General features: G+C 44.5%; 1 protein-coding gene across 4 annotated transcripts in view; it reads right to left on the bottom strand.

Annotated features, from left to right (window-relative positions):
• The window catches only part of Lars2 (leucyl-tRNA synthetase 2, mitochondrial), a 139,642-nt gene that overhangs the window by 18,801 nt on the left and 100,234 nt on the right, over positions 1-20,607 (bottom strand). For all 4 annotated transcript variants that reach the window (XM_077796292.1, XM_026389918.2, XM_077796294.1 and 1 more), the window contains 4 exons: positions 9,518-9,618; positions 6,077-6,259; positions 4,238-4,407; positions 2,267-2,344 (listed from right to left, as the gene is read on the bottom strand). In XM_077796292.1, the coding sequence (XP_077652418.1) occupies positions 2,267-2,344; positions 4,238-4,407; positions 6,077-6,259; positions 9,518-9,618 (532 nt within the window). The remainder of the gene's footprint in view (positions 1-2,266; positions 2,345-4,237; positions 4,408-6,076; positions 6,260-9,517; positions 9,619-20,607) is intronic.

Genomic DNA, 20,607 nt, shown 5'->3' with positions numbered 1-20,607 from the left:
GTCACAGGGTTCCGTGGGGGTGGGAGGGAGCAGGCTGGTCCACATAGCCAGGTGTGAGTTGGGTGTGTAGTCAAGGAGTGGCCCAGGGAGAGAAGCTATTCTGAGGTGGTTTAATAAAGAATGTTGCCAGAAGGACTTTGAGGAGATGGGCAGTTCTCATGGCCCTGGGGAAGCCATGCTAGAAACCAGCCTGGCCAGGTTGTGGCAATCAGTACAAGTTCAAAACTCCCCAGGACAAATATGACTTTGGTTTAATGGTATGTTTGTAAAACTTGAAAGTAGGATCCAGCAGGGTGTGGTGGCTATGCCTGTAACCCCAGAGATTGGGAGGCTGAAGCAGGAGGACTGCAAGTTTGAGGCCAGTCTGGGCAACCTAATGAGAACCTTTTTCAAAACAAAAAATAAAAAAGGGCTGGGGATATAGCCAGTTTACAACCAGGATACTCCAGCTGTGAGGGCCTTAGTCTGTGCCTGTGTATACCCTTCAACCCAGGTGTCCCCTGTTGATGATTTCTAATTACAGGATTTGGAACTCCAAATGTTCTCCCATGGGTAAACAGTAAAATGACTTATGTCATATCAATAAGAAGGAAATATGCCCCCATCATTAACATGATTTCATCCAAGAATACTTAATATCAGAAACTGTTCATGAAATAGGCCTAAGTAAACACATGATTTGAAAGGGTCCTTTTGGGCTGGGCATGTAGCTCAGTGGTGGAGAGCTAGCCTACCATGCTCAAGGCTTTGGATTCCATACCCAGCACTGCAAAAAAAAAAAAAAAAAAAAAAAAAAGTGTCCATTTGATTAAAAATCTCATTCATGAACATGATTTGCATTTGAGTGCACAGACACACAAAGTTTCACATTTTTGGAGAGCGGCATAAAATATTTTTTCTGGGTGGTACAATTGTGAGTGGTTTTGTGTTTCTCAAGTGTTCTGGGCTATGTGTTGTTATTTAGTCAGGAAAAAAAATGAGGCAAATATTATAAAAAATTGAATTAAAAATGAAATATCTGCCCCCTTGCAGCTTTTTCTGTCCATAGCCTCTCTGGCCGAATTTTCTATGCCTTTAATCATGAAGTCATGTTCAAACTTTTTAAGTGGTTTTACAAAGATCATGTATACATCCTCTATTTCTTATTCATTTTTGAGACAGTACCTCACAGTGTTGCCCAGACTGGCCTTGAACTCTTTGGGCTCAAGGGATCCTCCTGCCTCAGCCTCCCAAATAGGTGGACTACAAGTACACACCACCATGCCCAGCATACCCTCATTTTTAAAAAAAGAAAATCACGTATAAAATTTTTGGTATCTCTGGACCTAGAAGAATATAGTTTATGAGCCCTACTTTTTAATTTTATTTTTATTGAACCCACGTGCTCTCTACTACTGAGTTACACCCCCAGCCCCTTTTTTTCTCACTAAGAGTGGTGGGGATTACAGGCCTGCCTGCTGCTAACAGTTTTAATGCACACTTTTTGTTGTCTAATAGCTAACCTCATATGCTGACAAGTTCTTCCGCTGGCAAGAAAAATGGGAGTCTTGTGTAGCAAGAAGATGAATGGTACTTGAAAGATTGGTTTTTGTTTTCAATGAGAATAATTCTGATCCATCTAAATTAAGTAAATATAGGACATTATCCAAAGTACATGTATGAAGACATGAATTGGTGTGAACATACTTTATATCCAGAGATATGAAAAATTGTTCTATATGTGTAATAAGAGTTGTGATGCATTCTGCTGTCATGTATTTAAAAAATAAAACCAATACAAAATAAAAAAATAAATTAAGTAAATATAAAATATAACAGTGTTAGGAAAGTATCACAATTTATTCAGGCAGTGGGGGAATGAAGAGCCAGATGAGAGGAGAGAGGCCTAAGCCTGATCTGGGCATGTCATCTAACTTCCTTGGGCTTCTTTCTTTCTTTCTTTTTTTTTTTCTGTGTGTGTGTGCCTGCTGGGGATGAACCCAGAGCCTTATGCAAGCTGGTAAGTGCTCTACTTCTGAGCCACAATCCCAGACCCTCCATGTCTTTATCTGCAAACTCCTGGGGAAAAATCAGTTTGCATCATGCAATCTTTTAAAAAAATTCTAGCAATAAGAAAAGGTTGTGACTATGGAGAAAAAAAACAAAAAACAAAAAACCTCCTCCCCCCCCCTTTTTTTTTTGGTAGTGGAGATTTAACCCAGGATCTCATGCATTCTAGACAAGTGATTTATCACTGAGCTATATCACTTGCATGTAGGGCACTTACCAAGAGGGCACTGCTGAGTCCCATCAGCTGAGAGATTGCAGAGTTCAGTGAGAAGTCCTCTGTGAAATGGGCAGTCACCTATTGGTAAAAGTTTAATAATTAATTCACTTTTCTCAAAAAATTCCTTTAAACTTTCCAGATAAACTCAAATTATCAAAAAAGTGAAATTAAATGACTGTGAAGACATTTATCAATGTATTTACTATCTCAAATCATCACTATGTTTCATCAGCACAAATATATTTTAAAGACAGTGCTGTTTCCACTATTGAAGACTTTTTTCACTATGTAAGACTGTCCATATATCTTCCATATATCTGAGACAGTTTGGGTTCCCATCATAAGTGCTTACAAAACATTGCTAGTTGTTTATTCAATAGGAGGCAGGATCACTAATGAGCAAGCATCAAAACAACAGTAAACAGAGACAGGTCAGGGATGTCACTTCTCCTCGGTTAAATTCTGTTTATTTAATTTAGTTTTTTTTTTTTTTGGGGGGGGGAGGTACCAAGGATTAAACTCAGGAGCACTCAACTCCTGAGCCACATCCCCAGCCCTATTTTTGTATTTTATTTAGAAACTGGGTCTCATTGATTCTGTTGAGTTGCTTAGCACTGACCCTCAGTGTTGACCACTTGAGTTGCTTAACATCTCGCTTTTGCTGTGAGGCTGGCTTTGAACTCACAATCCTCCTGTCTCAGCCTCCCAAGCTGCTGGGATTACAGGCGTGTCTCACCATGCCCAGCTATTTATTTAGTTTTTTTATGTGGTGCTGGGGATGGAACCCAGTGCCTCATGAATGTTAAGCAAGCCCTCTACCCCACCCTCCTTGGTTAAATTCACAAGAAGGTTCTTGGTGTTCAGGACAAGGTTAGTTTTACATTTTGAAATGTAGAGAAAACATAAAAACACTAATGTGATTTGTCAGCTTTTTCATGTTTTTGTTTCAATTCTGACCATGGGCAAAAATATAGAAAAATAGCACATCTTTAAGATTTCAAGAACCCAAGTCTATTATCTGACAGAAGAGAAGAATTTGCCAGATCCAGAGAGAAAATATGTGCTATGAAAACAATTGCTTGGGTCTCACTCAGATCATTATGGTCAATTCAGTGAGTTCTACTTCTGCACACAGAGAGGGACCGAGGGTGGAGACAAGGCAGAAGAAGTGTCCTCAGAGACCATGCTAGACCCCGCACCACTTCAGGTTACACAAACCACAGAGGAAAAACCCTGCTGTGGCACCAAGGCATCCGTCATCTGAACCTGAGTCCAGATGAGTGACCATGGCTGAACTTAGAAAGTTTGAATCAACACAACTTTTTTTTTTTTTTTTTTTTGGATCAGTGCTGGGGACTGAACCCAGGGCCCGGCACATGTTTGGTGAGCACTCAAATCACTGGGCTACACCCCCAGGCCTGAATCAGCACATCTTACAGAAAAAAAAAAAAAGCCTAAGAATTTGGGGTAAGAGACATCCATTAAGAATTCTGTTGCTAGGGTTGGGCTGTGGCTCAGTGGTGAAGCACTGGGTTCGATTCTCAGTACCACATATAATTAAAAAAAAAAAAAACAACAAACAAATAAATAAAGGTCCATCAACAACAACAACAACAACAACAACAAAAGAATTCTGTTTCTGTTAATACACCACAAGCAACATGTCATCAGTGAGGTCCTGGATGAGCTCCTCCAGCTGAAGTGTCAGATGTGAACACATGGGGAAGCGGGCAACTCCCTGAGATCTGGTGGACTCCGTGACACAGCATTAGAGAGCCATTTCCTGAGGCCATCTCTTTCCAGTAGAATGTCTGTTCCGCTGCCCAGTTTTTGTGAAATATCCACAGTAGGAGGAACAAGTAGGAACAAAGCAGGAAGAAGCCCCAGGATGGCTCAGCCCAAGGCAGGGGACCACGTCTCCCACAGAGAGCCCAGTGACAGAATCAGTCAGTGTCCACAGCAGTTTCTGACCTGAGAGATGACGGAGTTCTTGTACTCCCAGAGCTTCCTGGCCTCGGCTCTCTCTGCACTGCTCAGCAGCTGGGGTTGGGGATCCTTCCCAGAAGCCCTGGCCTCGATAAATCGGGTTGCCAAGGACCACAGACGCTGCTGCCATCTCAGCACTCCAGGGAGAGCGTCGGCTGGGTTTAGTGGCAGTAAAGGAGACAGAGAAAGAGAGCACTTGTAAGAAGGGTCGATTTGATGATAAGTGAGCCAAGAAATGCACCTGTGAATTGACGAGATGCTTCCCTGTGCCCACGTCTCCAGCGTCTGGGAAGTCAGACCAGGAATGATTTGGGCATCTCTCAGCTCTCGGATATTCCAAGTACAGGACAGCAGAGCTACTCAAAATTTTGCCTGCCAACTGTCCTGGGACCAGATCAGTCAGGATGGGCATCAGCACACTGCTTCCTTGATTAAGTGAGCTTGCTGTGGAGCCAATGGGGTACTTGGGTAGGGATACATGGTGGCATGGCCTGCAGCCGACACTTGGGAACAACGCTGCTGTAGAGGGAAGAACTCTAACACGATCCCCATCCTTGCCAGATACGCATACGTTAAACAGTTCAAACACGTTCACCAGATCTTTCTGTGGGTGGTGCTGGGGATTTAACCCAGGGACATTCTACCATTGAGCGTCCCTTTTTAAATTTTTAAAAATTTGAGACACGGTCTTGCTAAATTGCTATAATCCTCCTGCCTCAGCTGCCTAAGCCCCTGGGATTACAGGACTGTGCTGCCCCAACTGGCCACGTTCGACAAATTTGTTAATGTGACCTGGTGAAGTCAAATGGTTTACCTGGTGGTTCTTGGTCACATGACTGGCCAAACAAAGGCCAGTCCAGGTTTCTGTACTGTTTGGGCCAGGTGTTCTCAAGCCTGGGTGCACAGATGAGCTTTCTGGGAAGCTTACTGAAATAGGTTCCTGGAACCTGTCCCATGGCTGTGTCTTATATCTCTGCTTTCCAAGTCCCCTGTGGTTCTGATGCAATATATGAGAGGACTAGCATCCATCACCACTGGACTACACTCCCACCGGACAGGTGTGTTGAAACAACTGGGAATTCCTTAAATAACACACTTGCTCTACATAAGGTCAAGGTCCCAGGCACTTCCTTTCCTTCTCCCACAAACACACTTGGGGCAGATCACAGGAAGGACAAGTTGATAACCTAGGATGGCCAGGTGCTCAAGATTAGGTTACTTCACATCCTCTTAAATCTGAACCACTACAGAAAGAAACACCTCCAAGGGGAGATGGAGATACTGAGGTTGCTGGGAGACCACAGGTAATATCCCACCTAGGTCCCCACTTGAGGTTTTCTGCATTGGTAAGGGAGGACTGCCCTCACCCAGGTTTTGTTTTTGTTTTTGCTTTTTAAAGAAAAAAACCCTTCAGAGCAGATTCAGAGATAGGCCTCAGTACCAGAGCAGGCCTAGGAGCAGCTCTGAAGGCATCTGTGTCTGAGGCAACCACTCTCCAGGGGTGGTCTTGTAGAAGTTACAGAATCACCACAGAGTCCCCTGCAAGGCATATTTCCGGACCTCACCATGGAGGCTGTGCAGGTCTGGGGTGAGGCCTGGGAACCTGCATTTGTAGCAAGTTCCCCAAATGATCCTGAGGCTCGCTTACACTGGAGAACACTGGCCTGAGGGGGCCACAGGAGGCTGGGCTAACAGCTTCCTACTCTATGGAGCCGAGTCCTAGAATTCTCCACTACCGTCTGCAGCGAAGTCATTTCCTTCCCCCAATTCCTGCAGTCCAGGGCAGATCACAAGTGGCAGGCCAGGAAGGGGAAGGTGACTTACTCTTCACATCCCACAAGATATCCTTCTCTGGAGGGGAGGCAAAAAGGATGTAGAGCCGAATGGTGTCGATGCCATACTGAGAGACGACCTCTTCGGGCTCCACCCCGTTGTGCTTGGACTTACTCATCTTCTCCCACGACACCTCCAGCTTCTCCTTCGTTTCTGCATGAACAGGAGCAGAACCTAGAGGCCAAAAGAACACATAGAATGCTATGTGATCCGAACGTCTCCCACAACACAGGGCTCATCAGAAATCCCAGGGAGCAAGAATGGCGCTCCTTCAGTCAACGCGCCTCTTTCTCTCCCTCTGCGTGTTATGAAATATGTGCTGTTGTTTTTAAAATAAAAACACAAACCTTCCTTTCATAAATAAACACACAGATATGATGGCTTGTGCCAGCTTTTCGGCAAAACAAAACAATATCCCCTTTGTAAGTAAATTATTTTTGTAAAAAAAAATAGGAAAGTAAAAAAAGAATAAGAAGGGCTAGGGGTGTGGCTTTGTGGTAGAGAGCTTGCCTTGCACGCACAAGGCCCTGGGTTCCACCCCCAGCACCAGAAACAAAACAAAACAGAAACTTGCACAAGTTGCTGTTTTCTCTATGGATTCAGGGTCTTAGAAAAGCAGAGTCCTCTAAGTGGTCACTTCACTCTGAGATCTGCTGCCTCTATTTATCCCATAGTCATCAAAGCATGATCTTGGCTGGGCATGGTGGTGAACACCTGTAATCCTAGCAGATCAGGAGGCTGAGGCAGGAGGATCATGAGTTCAAAGTCAGCCTCGGCAACTTAGCAAGGCCCTGAGCAACTCAGTGAGATCCTGTCTCAAAATATAAAAAGAGCTAGGGATGTTGCTCAGTGGTGAAGCGCCCCTAGGTTCAATCCCCAGTACCAAAAAGAAAAAGAAAAAAAAAAAGAAAAAAAAACAAACAAACTTGATTTTTTGTAATCTGGGCATATGGGGCGACTCACTGTGGTGGTCCCTTTGTGGTATGATGACACCCCTCCTTGGGAAGTGTCTTCTCCCTTACCCACACACCACTGTCCAGATGCGGCCAAAAGAAGAGGCCCATGTTGGGATGTGGTGACCTTGTTGTATGCCCCTGGGGAAGGGACTGAAAGGATACAGGACAAGGCTCAGCCTCTTTCTGAGGAACTGGAGCTGAGAGACCCAGAAACTGTTTTGATGTTGGGCACTGGAACCATCAGGCACTAAGGAGTTAGGGCAAGACTTGCCACTGTGGCTACCCAAGGTCACTTTGTAAACTGACCCAGGGCAGAGTACAGTCCAAGTCTGGCAGAGGAGAGAAAGAAGAACAGAGAGCAGCAGGAGGAGGGCAGCAGGCTTGGGAAGAGATGGAGAAAAAGCGTCTGGGGCCCTCCTGTGTGCTGTGGACGGGCTGCAGATTCCCTGTCTCCCATCCCCGTGTTAAGCCCACTTTTAGGTGAGTTCTGTCCCTAACTCCAACAGCAACCAAACTCCCAAGGGACTGATGTATACACCTAAAAGCCAACTGGACACGCCCTGAGAGTCCGTCTGTTAAGACGATGAAACCTGTCCTTGCTGACTGAAGCTTTCTCGCCCAGTTGGCAAGTCCCTGGGGAGGGAAAGGATGTTCACATCTCTGACTGGTCCCAGGACATCAGGGCAAAGGGAGCCTGAAGTCCTGGAGCACATTTCCTCCAGGCTGTGGTGAGGCTCAGGGAACCACTCCCTCCTCTACCCCACCCTGGGCTAGGACCAGCTTTTATAGCACTATTGTGCAAATTAGGAAAATATATCTTTCTGGGTAGAGAAGTAGAGAAGATAGAAAATGGTGTTCTCTTAGTTGGGTATAGTGGCACACGCCTGTAATCCCAGTGACTCAGGAGGCTGAGGCAGGAAGATTGCAAGTTTGATGCCAGCCTGGACAGCTCATGGAGACCCTGTTTCAAAATATAACTAAAAAGGGCTGGGGATGTGGCTCAGGGGTAGAGCACTCACTCACCTAGCATGTACGAGGACCTGGGTTTAATCTCCACTAGAAGTCCCACAAGCAAACACATGAGGGATGCTCTCTTTCAGTAGATGAGGCCCCAGAGGTATGGTTTGGCAGTGTCTGGATATCAGGCCCTGTTGATTGCCTTGGCCAGGTGCCTTTGTGCAGTGCACAAACTGTACAGCTATACGTGGGCAGCCTTGCCCATAACACAGAGAGCACTTTACTAATAGCTAAAATTTATATGACTATGGCCTGTTCTGAAAAGACACTGACTGTTTGTTTCTCCAGCTTCCCATGGACTGCACCAACCATTCCAAACCCTGACACATTTCTACTTTGATTAGGTAATTCTATCAACTACTTCCAGCTAAACCGTCTCTTTAGTGTTTGGCTTGGGGGACTCTGTACCATCTAAGTCCGGATGGGTCAGTTTACAAAGTGACCTTGGGTAGCCACAGTGGCGAGTCTTGCCCTAACTCCTTAGTACCTGATGGTTCCAGTGCCCAACATCAAAACAGTTTCTGGGTCTCTCAGCTCCAGTTCCTCAGAAAGAGGCTGAGCCTTTAGCGGTAGAGCGCTTGCCTTGCCCATGAGAGGCCCTGGGTTCGATTCTCAGCACCACATAAATAAATAAAATAGAGATATTATGTTCACTTACAACTAAAAAGTAAAAAAATAAAAGAAAGAAAGAAAGAAAGAAAGAAAGAAAGAAAGAAAGAAAGAAAGAAAGAAAGAAAGAGGCTGAGTCTTGTCCTGTGTCCTTTTGATCCCTTCCCCAGGGGCTTACAACAAGTTCACCACATCCTAATCTGATCTCATCCATTAAGTGCTGGTTTTCTGAATTGAGTGGCCAAGGGCTGGGGGTTTTAACAGCTCCCTCTATGTACACCCCTCCCCCGATTTCCTAACATGTCGTTCATGTCACTTGTGTGTTGGGTGCACGTGACATATCCTTATGATGCCTCCTAAAGATCTGCTAGGAGGAGATGCCTTTGAGGAGGCTGAAGACACAAGTGGAGGGAAAGGGCTTGGGGAAGCTGGGAAAAGGGGTCTAGTGAGAAGTGCGAGGGGCTGAGGGGCTGCAGACAGAGTAGGCAGGGTGGAGGCCCCAAGGCTCTCACACACACCGCTAGGCCTCGTGGGGAGAAGATGGGAGAGCCTCAGTCATAGAAGAATGTCTCCTGGGCCTGGGGCTCTGCCCCTGAGACGAGCTGTCAACCCGGCGATGCCCAAGTGGATGCTGGGTTACCTAGGAAGGAGAACCCTGCCAGGAGCTGAAGTGACCTGTGGGCTGGAGCAGCCTGCAGAGGGCCCAGCTGAGCTGCAGAGAACAGGGGGCCAACAGATCTCCTGCATTTCCCACCCAGCCAGGGCCAGGGGCAGATGCCTACGAGCTGAACAGCTCCCAGTCTGGCCTTGGCTCTCTGCAATAGCCTGGACCAGATGGGACAGGGCTTACCTGTGAGGTCTACCTCCTCTCTCCGCAGATACTGTCCAGAAGCTAGGCGGAATGTCTGCCCCTTGATGAGGCCCTGGGCCAGCAGCTTATGAAAAGGCTCCCTGTGGAAAGAAAAGGAAAAAAGAAGAAGGGGTGGGATAGGAGGCATCTAGAAATCAGCAACACATGCCACCCTTGCTGAAGAGTGGAAAGAACCGCCCTTCGTGAAAACAAGTCTGCCGACCAACTTGCAGACCAGCTTGAACAAACGCGATGACATTAAGTCAGATTGGCTCTCTTTAAAGACTGACCTAATATTTTTCTTTTTTGGTAACCAGAGATTGAACCCAGGGAACTTAACCACTGAGCCACATCCCCAGCTTTTTTTTCTTTTGAGACAGGGTCTCACTAAGTTGTAGGGCCTCACTAAGTAGCTGAGGCTGGCTTTCAACTCGTGATCCTCCTGCCTCAGCCTCCCTAGCTGCTGGGATTACAGGCGTGCACCACCACACCTGGCAACAGTCCTACTTGCTACTACCAAAAGCAGAAAGAGCCTCAGATTTGGAAGGCCTGGGTTTGAATCTCATTCTGCTTCTCAGGCAAGTCACTTATTTGCTCTGAGAGTCCGGCTGCTCATCTGTAAATGGGAAAGGAAAGCCTGCCTTCAAGTGTTTCTAGGATGAGGGAATGGAACAATGCATGAAAAAACTTGTACGTCCAAGAACTGCACAAATATCAGCTGCAGGCCCAGCTCCACAAAGGGAGGGCCCAGAGGGTTCCTTGCTTTGTTCCTTAATTTGATATACAGGGCCTGCCTACTTTCTCTAAAAACATTTTAAATCATACAAGCTAAACACAAACATATCCTTTCTGTTCAAATCCTTGCTGGGTCTACGCCCCTTTGAGGAGGCAGTTGTTAGTTTTGTTTATATCCCTGGAAGTCTGGAGACTTTTTCAACATGTTTATGTACATGAATGTGTATATACCTGCATATGGCTTTAAAGATTTTTCTTGATTGAAATAGGTGGGATCATGCCAAATGTACTACTTTGTGGTATTTTTACATAATGGTATGAATCAATTTTTCCATAATAGTCTATATAGATCCATCTCATTTTTAAAATACCTACCAGGTGTTCTACAGTCTAGATGAATTATAATTTACTTATAGTGTCGGTTTTTAGAAAGGTGTTTTTAATTTGTGTGTGTGTGTGGCACACTGGGAATTGAATCTAGGGGCTCTCTACCACTGAGATACATCCCCAGCTCTTTTTATTTCTTAATTTGAGACAGGTCTCATTAAGTTGCTGAGGCTGGCCCCAAACTTGTGATCATCCTGCCTTGGCTTCCTGAGCCACTAGGATTATAGGCATGTGCCACTGTGCCCAACTAAAAAGTAGTTTTAATCACACTCTTACTGACTGAAGAGTGAAACAGAAACTTCTCTTAAGAGGAAAAGTTGAGATTAACCTTCGGGCTGAAATTATTTTAAATTTGAAATGGCTTATTCTTATGAACCCGCCCGATTTAGTTCTGACATGTTTCAGCAACAGCTATTGCGAATGCTCACATGTACACAAGATTGTGTTGTTCAGGGAAGGGGGAGGACTGTTCACAAAGTGAAGGCCTCGTGATCTCCATGAACGTCAGCAGCAGTATGACATGCCTTCCAAACATAGAAGCCCTGAGGCACTTCAAATTCACTTACATGGTGATAGGGTGGATCTTCTATTTAGAGGTCCCAAAACAGTGACCTTGAAAAGGCCCCACAGGACACACCCCGAACGTTAGTGCTGTGGGTAGCAAGAGCTGGCTTTGTTAATAGGCTCCTAATTTTCCATGCAAAAATATCTGATTCAGATGGATACTGATACTGTTAAGGTTCTGCCTGATTTCTGTACTGAACAGTTGTGTGGATGGAAAGAAGTGATTTGAAGGAAATTCTCCAGTAGATTCAGGAGGATAGAGAAGGCAACTAGAGACTGGAAAAGAAATGCAGTGACAGTAGAAGAAAAGAATTCCTGTTTTGCATTTAACAATCTTGTTATGAGCATGTGTGTAAATGTATGTTTGTCATTAATGGTGGTGGCAGGAGGGGGGTACATTTTCCAAGGTTGGAAAGATCCAACATACTTAACACTCAAATGGAAACGTAAACAATAGAGACCTTATCTAGTATATGGTTGCATTATTCAATGTCAAAGGATCATTGAGCATACTATGCATTAATCTGGAAGACATTCCACATGTGCACATAAAAGTAATCACACCACTTTTCCAGCTCCAAAAAAATGGTGGGGGATGGGTACCAGGGACTGAACTCTGGGGCACTGGACCACTGAGCCACACCCCCAGCCCTATTTTGTATTTTATTTAGAGGCAGGGTCTCACTGAGTTGCTTAGTGCCTCTCTTTTGCTGAGGCTGGCTTTGAACTCGGGATCCTCCTGCCTCAGCCTCCCAAGCCACTGAGATTACAGGCGTATGCCACTATGCCTGGCCTAAAATAAATTTTTTAGTCTTAAACTTCTGTGACTCCCACTTCCTCTAATATATTCTTCTGGAAAGGTCACAATTGGCAGGAGAATGATGTCATCTTGTGTCACAGTTCATGTCCCCAGCAAGATTCCCAGAAACTGTGATTCTTTTACATAGAAGGATTTATGAATCAAAGGTACTTGGTTCTTAAACTGCTTTTTAGCACAGAAGCACAACGAAGGAAGGGCCATGCTGCTATGTTTGAGCTATTTTTGAGGAAGGAAGGCTGGCCCAGACATCATAAGGAACTTTGTGTCCTCAGGCCTTTCAAGTCCCCCAGACTTTTGACACACGAGGACTCAGGTCTATATTTTTCCAGCTCCTCTTTGATTCAGGAAAGCAAGCCAGTCAATAAAACCGCACAAGGAGCTCAGAAAACTATACTAACAGACCAAACGTGGGCTTCTCTCTACCATCCCTCCAGCCCCTATTGACTGTCTTCTCTGCCACGTATGCACTTGTTCTTCAGAGGCCACATGGAGGTGGCTGCTGGAACATGCCATGCTCCTCAGCACTCTGTGTCCCTCTGCAGGAATGCCTTCCAGCTCGGGCTCAAGAAGCCTAGATTCATTCTTAGACATCTCTGCACTCAGGCATTCCCTTTCCTGGTTGGCTGTCCCTATCCTCTGTACACAGTCCCCTTCTCACAGTTCTGGGCCCTCCTTTGTGTTCTCAGCAGCCAGCACACCTTGCCGGGAGACATGTGGCCAGGATGTTTTGTGATTCCATGAAAAGACCAGCGCATCCCAGCTCTATGCTCCCCATGGCAAGGACCCCTCTCTTATTCCTCCTTCCATTCCCAACCCTGGCACTGAGCTCAACCCAGGGAAGCCTTGTTTAAAAATATCAAATGGTTTTATGAATAAAAGGACAGGTAAATGGATGGTGGGATGGAAGAGGAACAGCCTGGGTGTGGGCTCTTTCTTAGTTCCTGAAGTCATTCTAGCTAAATTGACATGCACCTGAATTTCTCACCTCATTTCATAAATAACACATCAGATTTCAGCAAAAGACAACATTGTGGCTACTTGAGATCAAACAGGTGAGGGACAAGGCTGGGTATATACACAAAACAAATTAAAGTATTCTACAAGATGCAGTGCTGTCCTCTAACACCCAGGGCGCCTTGCTGGGATAAACCGGGGCTGATTTGTGCACATGGGGGCACATAATTTTGTTAATTTTTTAGATTGGAATTTTTGTCTCAGATGACTTTACATGCCTAACAGAAAAGAAACAGTGACCTTTCCTGATGCACTTGGTGCCAGCAGGCTCAATTTGCTGTTACCGTGTTAGGCGCTACTGTCTCTTCAGGATTTAAGGTGCTCCCCCACCCTCTTCTCAGTGTGAGCACTGGAGCTGTAGCTTGTGGCAGGTCACATGCTTAGCATATGTACCTCCCTGGGTTCAGTCCCCAGCAAAAAAAACCCAAAGAGCCTCAAAAACAAAGCAAAAAAATGTCTTTGAGACAGAAGGAAGGAAGGAAGAATCTGGACTCAAAGATAAAGATGAGTAGAATGATTAAAATCAGCAGCATTAAGACTCAAGGGGAGGAGGAACACAGAATCCTTTCTTTTTTTTTTTTTTTTGCATTTTGTCAAATGGCCCACCACTGCCACCTTCTGGGAATGTGTAGAATTGCAATGGGCCAGAATCATCCCAATCTCGGGGCAGCTGGGATTCTGCCCTAAAACTACACTCCTCCTGACTTTCCTCTCATGCCCTCAGTCTCTCTCTCTCATTTATTTTTTGCTCTGCTGGGGATTGAATCCCAGGCCTCACACATACTAGACAAGTGCTCTACCACTGAGCCACCCCCCTCTCTCTTTTAAAGTAAACTGCTAAATGAAAGATGGCGCACATATTGAAAAGCGTGAGTCCTTGGGATATATAATTAGGTGAGCTTTCACAAACTAAACATTGCTGTGTAATCAGAACCCACATCAATCAGAGGTTGAGCTCAACCTCCCGAATCCCCCACCCTAGCTGCTACCTCCTCACCCTGGGCACTGTGAGCCTGATTGCTAACACCATGGTCTAGTTTTGCCTGCTTCAGAACTACTTCCAACCATTGCTGAATGAGGGGTCTCTGGTATGTCACCATGGCATGCTTTCAACTGGCAGGTGTCACCTCATAAAACAGCAGTGCACCAGAACCCAGTCCTGGTTAAATGCATGCATCTTCATTTCTAAGAGGTGGCCACACTGGAGCCCATCTGCAAGCTGTAGCTCCTCCCGGGTACAGTAAGGCAAAGCCATCTCAGATGGATCTTCTGGGCAGGGATAGCAAAACTCACATGACTGCCTCAGTTCCCTCGCCTGTGACCATCCAGACATCACTGATCTTGGCACTTCCTGGCCCACGCCAGTGAGGTCTTGGAACTCAGTACCACATTACCAGAAAGGACAGAGTTATTATGTGAGGTGTGTTACTTAGTTATTCTATAAACACCTTACTGAGTGTTTGCTATGTGACTGATGCCGAAGGAACTAGGCTTTAGGGATACAATGGTAAGAAAGCGACCCTGGTCCTTGGGGAGGAAGTCTATTTGCTGTCACTGATTTGTGGTTTCCAAATGCCTGGCCATTCTCAAAAATGTGAGGGAGGCAAAGAAAGTCTAGTCATGTTTGAAGAGTACCTCCAAATCAAGTCCAAATTCTTTAGCTTGGTCATTAAGGACTCCTTCCCCTTCCTTTTCACATTCTCTGCTATTTCCCTCCAATGTGTCCACATCCTTACTCACACTATTCCCCAAACTGCTATCCATACCACCCATCTGTCAAGTTCAACTTCATCTTCCAGATCTGCTCCAATGCTACCTCTACTGGTAAGGTGTCTTGGAACTTCCTGCTTAGAATTAGTTGCTCTTTTCTGGTATATGTGTCCAGTGTGATACCTGGAACTGTATTGGGTGGTTTTTAAATTTTATTGTATGTGGCTGACCTGTCCATCGTTCTCTGGAGAGAAGGAGGAGGAAGGGAATCTCCATGAAGGTACATGGAGGCACAAGGTGCGACATGGAGGTGCTAGGTGCTACATGGAGGCGCTGGGTGTGACAACGGGGTGCTAGGTGTGACATGGGGTGCCAGGTGTGACATGGGGTGCTAGGTTCAACATGGGGGTGTGAGGTGCAGGGGAATGAGGGGCACTACTGAACCTGGAACTCAGCCCTGCTGGAGTAGAGCTCACTCACACCGCACTGTATTCATGATCAAATTCACAACCAGTGTAGTATTTCCCATTTGTTCATTCAACTACTCACTCAACAGATGGCACCTAGGAACAAACTTACATAAGCAGTTGAGTTATTCATTCATTTTAGAGACTGCACAGCAGGGACCTTTATGAGAGAGTGAAAAATCTGCAACTTGAAACCACCAACAAACTGCTTCTGACTCCAGGATCATCAAAGGCAGAGGGGTTAAGCAGGACTTCTGCCCTGAAGGCCCAGGATTTTTTGGAGTCAGTGTTCTTCTTACTCCCTCAAGCCCGCCCTGGAGGGAGATGATGTTTGAGCCCACCGTGCAACAGAACGAGGAGAAGTGATGGAATCGTCAGTATTTCCAGCTTAGCTGGGACTCTGCGAATTCAGAAATTATAATTGATACCTGCAGAGCATTGAAGGCCACCTTTGTCTCATGAGACAGGAAGGAAGGAGGAGAGGAAGGAAGGAAGGAAGGAAGGAAGGAAGGAAGGAAGGAAGGAAGGAGAGCAGCTGAGAGGGAGGGCTGCTCATTATTAGAACAAACAAGGAAATTCCCAGCATGGATTGCCAGGCTACTTAAGTGCTGGTATAAATCATCATCTGCAAGGAATGTTCCAATTAAGATGTGGCTCAAACAATCTCAGGACATGGCAGAGCCCTAACTAGTCTCTGAGATGATATTTGCCCACTTATAAAGCCCTGGGCACCCTGTTGCCCACTCTCCTGACCCAGCCGGGCAGCTACTTATGTAGATCTAGTAAGGATAAAGCAGAGGGCCACGGACCGGCGCCAGTCCAAGTCACAGTCTTTCCTCTTCTCCCTTGCTTGGTGCCTAGGTCCATTATGTCCACACAGTGAGGCCTGTTTTCTAAGTTAGCCATGCTCATTCTTAAAATATCACTGCAGAGAAGCCAGGAGCAGAGAAGGAGGCCGTATTAATAGGCTGAGACCCCAGCAAAGCATGTCTCTCTTCTGCCCGCTCCTTTTGTCCAAGCCCTGGTTCTGGTGTGACAGAGAAAGGGAACACCAGCAGCTATTCCCCATGGAGCAGTTTCTGCTGGCCACCGCTCTGTTGGCAGCAAGTTGCAAGGAGAATTTCAGGTCAGGGAATTCGGTGTCTCTCTGGGTGGCATTGAAGAACAACGAAAGAACAGGCAAGAGTCCACGTTTGCAGCTGTCTTGTACAGGAGGATAGGAAAGGGGGGGATCTGTGAGAGGAGCTGTGACAAGGGCTCCCGCTGACCTGTGCCCCTCCCTGGGGCTCTCATCCCAGTGCTACTAGCCCAAGTGAAGGAAGCCAAGAGCCCATGCCTGCCCCATGCCCGGAATAGAACCCCAGGCTCCCTCATTTCCCTTCTGCAGATCACAATCTGCAAATGACTGCTTGTGAAAAATCATAAAGTTACTAAATCATTGAAAAAAAATCTGAGAACAATCAGAAGTGCATTAAAAAATAATAAGATCATTAAGAAGTTCATTGCTCATAGATGACCAGCATTGCCATAATTCTTTCTAATCTTTTCTCTTTTGTTAAGTGAACAGATGTGTGTCACTATGCATGTATATAGAAAGGCAGATGAACACATTGTTATCTACAATTTTGTATCTTGCTCTTTTCACTTCTCTGTGCTTCAGATACATTCCTTCATGCTTTTAAACATTCTTTATAATTTAATTCTGAAGAGTTGAATAAGAGTCCTCCACATAGGTGGGTTATTGTCAATTTATCCCGTCTCTGCATTCTGGGGCACTGAGGCTGTATTCACATTTTTAGCTACTCGAAACAACATGTATATGGACATTTTGGTGCACAAGTTTGCATTTCTGATTATTTCCTTGGGCTAGAGTTCTAGAAGTGCAATTAGTGTGTTCAAAATGAATATCTTATTGCCGGGTATGGTGGCATATGCCTATAATCCCAGAAGTTCAGGAGGCTGAGGTAGGAGGATCTTGAGTTCAAAGCAAGCCTCAGCAATATAGTAAGGCACTGAGCAATTCAGCAAGATCCTATCTCTAGATAAAATATAAAAAGGTCTGGAGATGTGGCTCGGTGGTTAAGTGCCCCTGGGTTCAATCCACAGTACCAAAAAAAAAAAAAAAAAAAAAAAGAAGAAGAATATCTTTAAGGTTTTCACTTTATATATTGGGAGAGTATTGCTCTGGTTCTAGCCTCTTTGCTCCATGGAAAATGGCATCTCACTGCTAACTAGTTTGGATTTCTTTGATTGCAAGTGAGGGAAACATTTTATACAACGATTATTGACCATCTGTATATCTCCTTTTGTGAATTTCCTGTTGATGTTAATTCCAGGTTAATTATTCATGGTATTCCACATACACCACCAAGGTACCTATACCTGCCTACCATCTTGTGGGGTGGCACAGAGACCAGCCTCATATGAGTAGTAGGAGACATTGTGAAGTTCCAGCTGCAAATCTAAGTGTATAACTAAGAGGTGAAATGTCCAGGGCTCTTTAGAAATAAGAAGGAATATGTGATGTGTGCAAACATTTGCTGTTTGTATGTGAAGAAATTTATAATTAGCTGGGCGGGGTGCACATGACTATAATCCTAGCAGCTCACAAGGTGGAGACAGGAGGATTGTAAGTTCGAGGCCCTAAGCTACTTAGTAAGACCCAGTCTCAAAAATAAAAGTGTGGGGTGCAGGTGGGCTGGGGACATGGCTCAGTGCTAAAGTGCTCCTGGTTTAAATCCTCAGTACCAAAAAAAAGGAAACGAAATGTAGACTTAGAATCAGAGAGAGAAAAGGGGGCTCAGAAATGACTGAATTCCTAATAGATGAGGCCACTGAGACTCAGATCTCTTGTCAACATAGCTCATTAGTGGCATGCTTAGCATGAACAGAGATCTATGGTTACTGGTCCAGAGTAACTACTTGAGATAAGGGCCACGGGCTGAGAAATGTAAAATTGAAGTGAAATAGCTATAGTTTCAAGTCGCTACTGAAATGACAACGCTAACCAAAAGGATCACAGAAATAAACTTAAAAATTCTGACTTTTATGGGTTTCACAAACATACATGTGGTTGACAGGCCTCCATGTTCCCTCCAGCCCAGCTTGATAAAGTTGTTTAGAGGTTCTTAGAAATTCTAATTGGCGCCAGGAATGGCCATACCTGTAATCCTAGCAATTTGGGAGGCTGAGGTAGGAGGATTGCCAAGTTTAAGGCTAGCCTCAGGGTCTCTTGAGAGCCTGTCTCAAAATAAAAAATTAAAATGGCTGGGAGTATAGCTCAGTAATAAAGTGTCCCTGGGACAGTACCAAAAAATTCAAATTGAATAATTCTGAATTACTCCGAGCAGAAAGTACTGATTTTCCTCTCACTTGCGACTCACTGGTTTACCAACACCTCTGACAAAGAAGTAATGCTCAGGATGGTTTTCAGAGGCTGCCATTGCCCTATGTGATTCAATAGGAAGAATGCTCACAGGAGGGCAGAGCAAAGGTTAAGGTAACCTTCTGTTCCTTCTTCCAAAAGATTGGCCTTTTGAGAACTGAAAGCCAATCTCTTGAGGGAGGGGAACAGGAATCAGAATCTTACCATCTAGAAAAGAATTCTTAAAAACCCAAATACCTGAAGAGCTCTATTTCTATTTACATCATATAGCTGTCCCTTAAAGCTGATGGTAAAGCAAATTCTAGGTGTACCCGGAAGCTTTTCAGATTAGAAAACCATCTGGATAGAAACAGAGCCACACCTGAAACTGTATTTCAGAATTAGATCTGAGTGCAGCAAAGCTTTTTTCCTCCTCAACTATGGTTTTAAAACTCATGAATAAAAGGGGAAATCAGTAGGGTTTAGAGGATCCAGGGGGAGGGAGGAAGGGAGGAATGGAGGAAAGGGGAAAACGGAAATAAAATTGACCAAATTATGCTATATGCATGCATAAATATATCACAATTAATTCCATCTTTATGTATAATTACAATGCAGCAATGAAAAGAATATGCAAATAAGCCAGGCTCAGTGGTGCATGCCTGTAATCCCAGCAGCTCAGGAGGCTGAGGCAGGAGTATCTCAAGTTCAAAGCCAGACTCATCACTTTATCTAGGCCCTAAGCACCTCGGTAAGACCCTGTCTCTAAATAAAATACAAAAATTCCTGGGGATGTGGCTCAGTGGTTGAGTGTGCCTCAGTTCAATTCCCAGTACCAACCAAATACACACACATACTAAGAGTATGCAAATAAACAGAAGGAAGACCAGAGAAGGAGAGGAAAAGGAAGAGGTAAGGAAGGAAGGGAGGGAAAAGAGAAGTACTGGGGAATGAATTGGAGCAAATTATGTGCATGTATGAATGCCACAATGAACCCCACTATTATGTATAATCCACTAGTAAAAATATAAAAAGCTCTTTAACATATAAAAAAAAGACATAAGAAATTCAGACCTTGTGAGTGCTATACCTTAGGATAGCTAACCACTAAATAATTGGTTGATTGATTATTTCCACAAATAATTATTCAGAAACTAGCAGAAATATGCCTTATAGTTAAGGAGCCAGAAATCACTTACAAATGGTCTCTGTTTCTAGACCTATGCAAGAATGAAATATTTCTTGTGTTGTATTTTGTCTTTAAACAGAACCTCTATTGCCAGGCACACTGGTAATCCCAGCAATTTGGGAGGCCAAGGCAGGAGGATTTCGAGTTCAAGGCTAGCCTTGGCAATTAGCAAGATTCTGTTTCAAAATAAAAAATAAAAAGGGCTGGGGATTTAGCTCAGTGGTATAGCACCTCTGGGTTCAATCCTCAGTACTAAAACAAACATCAAACAAACAAACTGAACCTCTATCCAATTCTTGTTATCTTGTGGAGGCCATTTCTATCAAGAACAATAACTTTAACTGTTTACATCAAGGCATTAAACTAAAATTTATTTAAACAAATATATCCTATGAATGTATAACATCCATGAGACTGTGACAGGACTAGGACACCATTCTCATCTTCAAGGATAATGTTTACTTAGGTAAATTCACTTTCATATGTAAGAAATGCCAAGCACAACTGGCAGGTTTTATAACCTAAATGCAAACATTTTAACTAATTTGTTTACCTGAGGATCAGGGCTGTTAATGTGTTTAGTGTCCTTCTGATGCAAATCAGTTTATTTTTATACATGGAGGTCTCTGGGACTAATGAGAAGAAAATTAGTTTAAGCATTTAATTTATATCCTAAATTAGTTTTCTGAACAGATGACTTCTCTTAATCCATGTGTGCAGTGCAGAGTCAGTGAGTGGGGAGGGAGCTTTCAATATACTTCTCTATAGTCAATTTGAAGTTCTGTCTGTATTACAGAGGTTTTATTTTTTCTAAAAAAATTATTTATTTATTTTTAGTAC

This window comes from Urocitellus parryii, chromosome 3 (assembly GCF_045843805.1).
Source record: "Urocitellus parryii isolate mUroPar1 chromosome 3, mUroPar1.hap1, whole genome shotgun sequence".
Classification (NCBI taxonomy): domain Eukaryota; kingdom Metazoa; phylum Chordata; class Mammalia; order Rodentia; family Sciuridae; genus Urocitellus; species Urocitellus parryii.
This window is presented reverse-complemented; position numbering and strand designations above follow the sequence as displayed.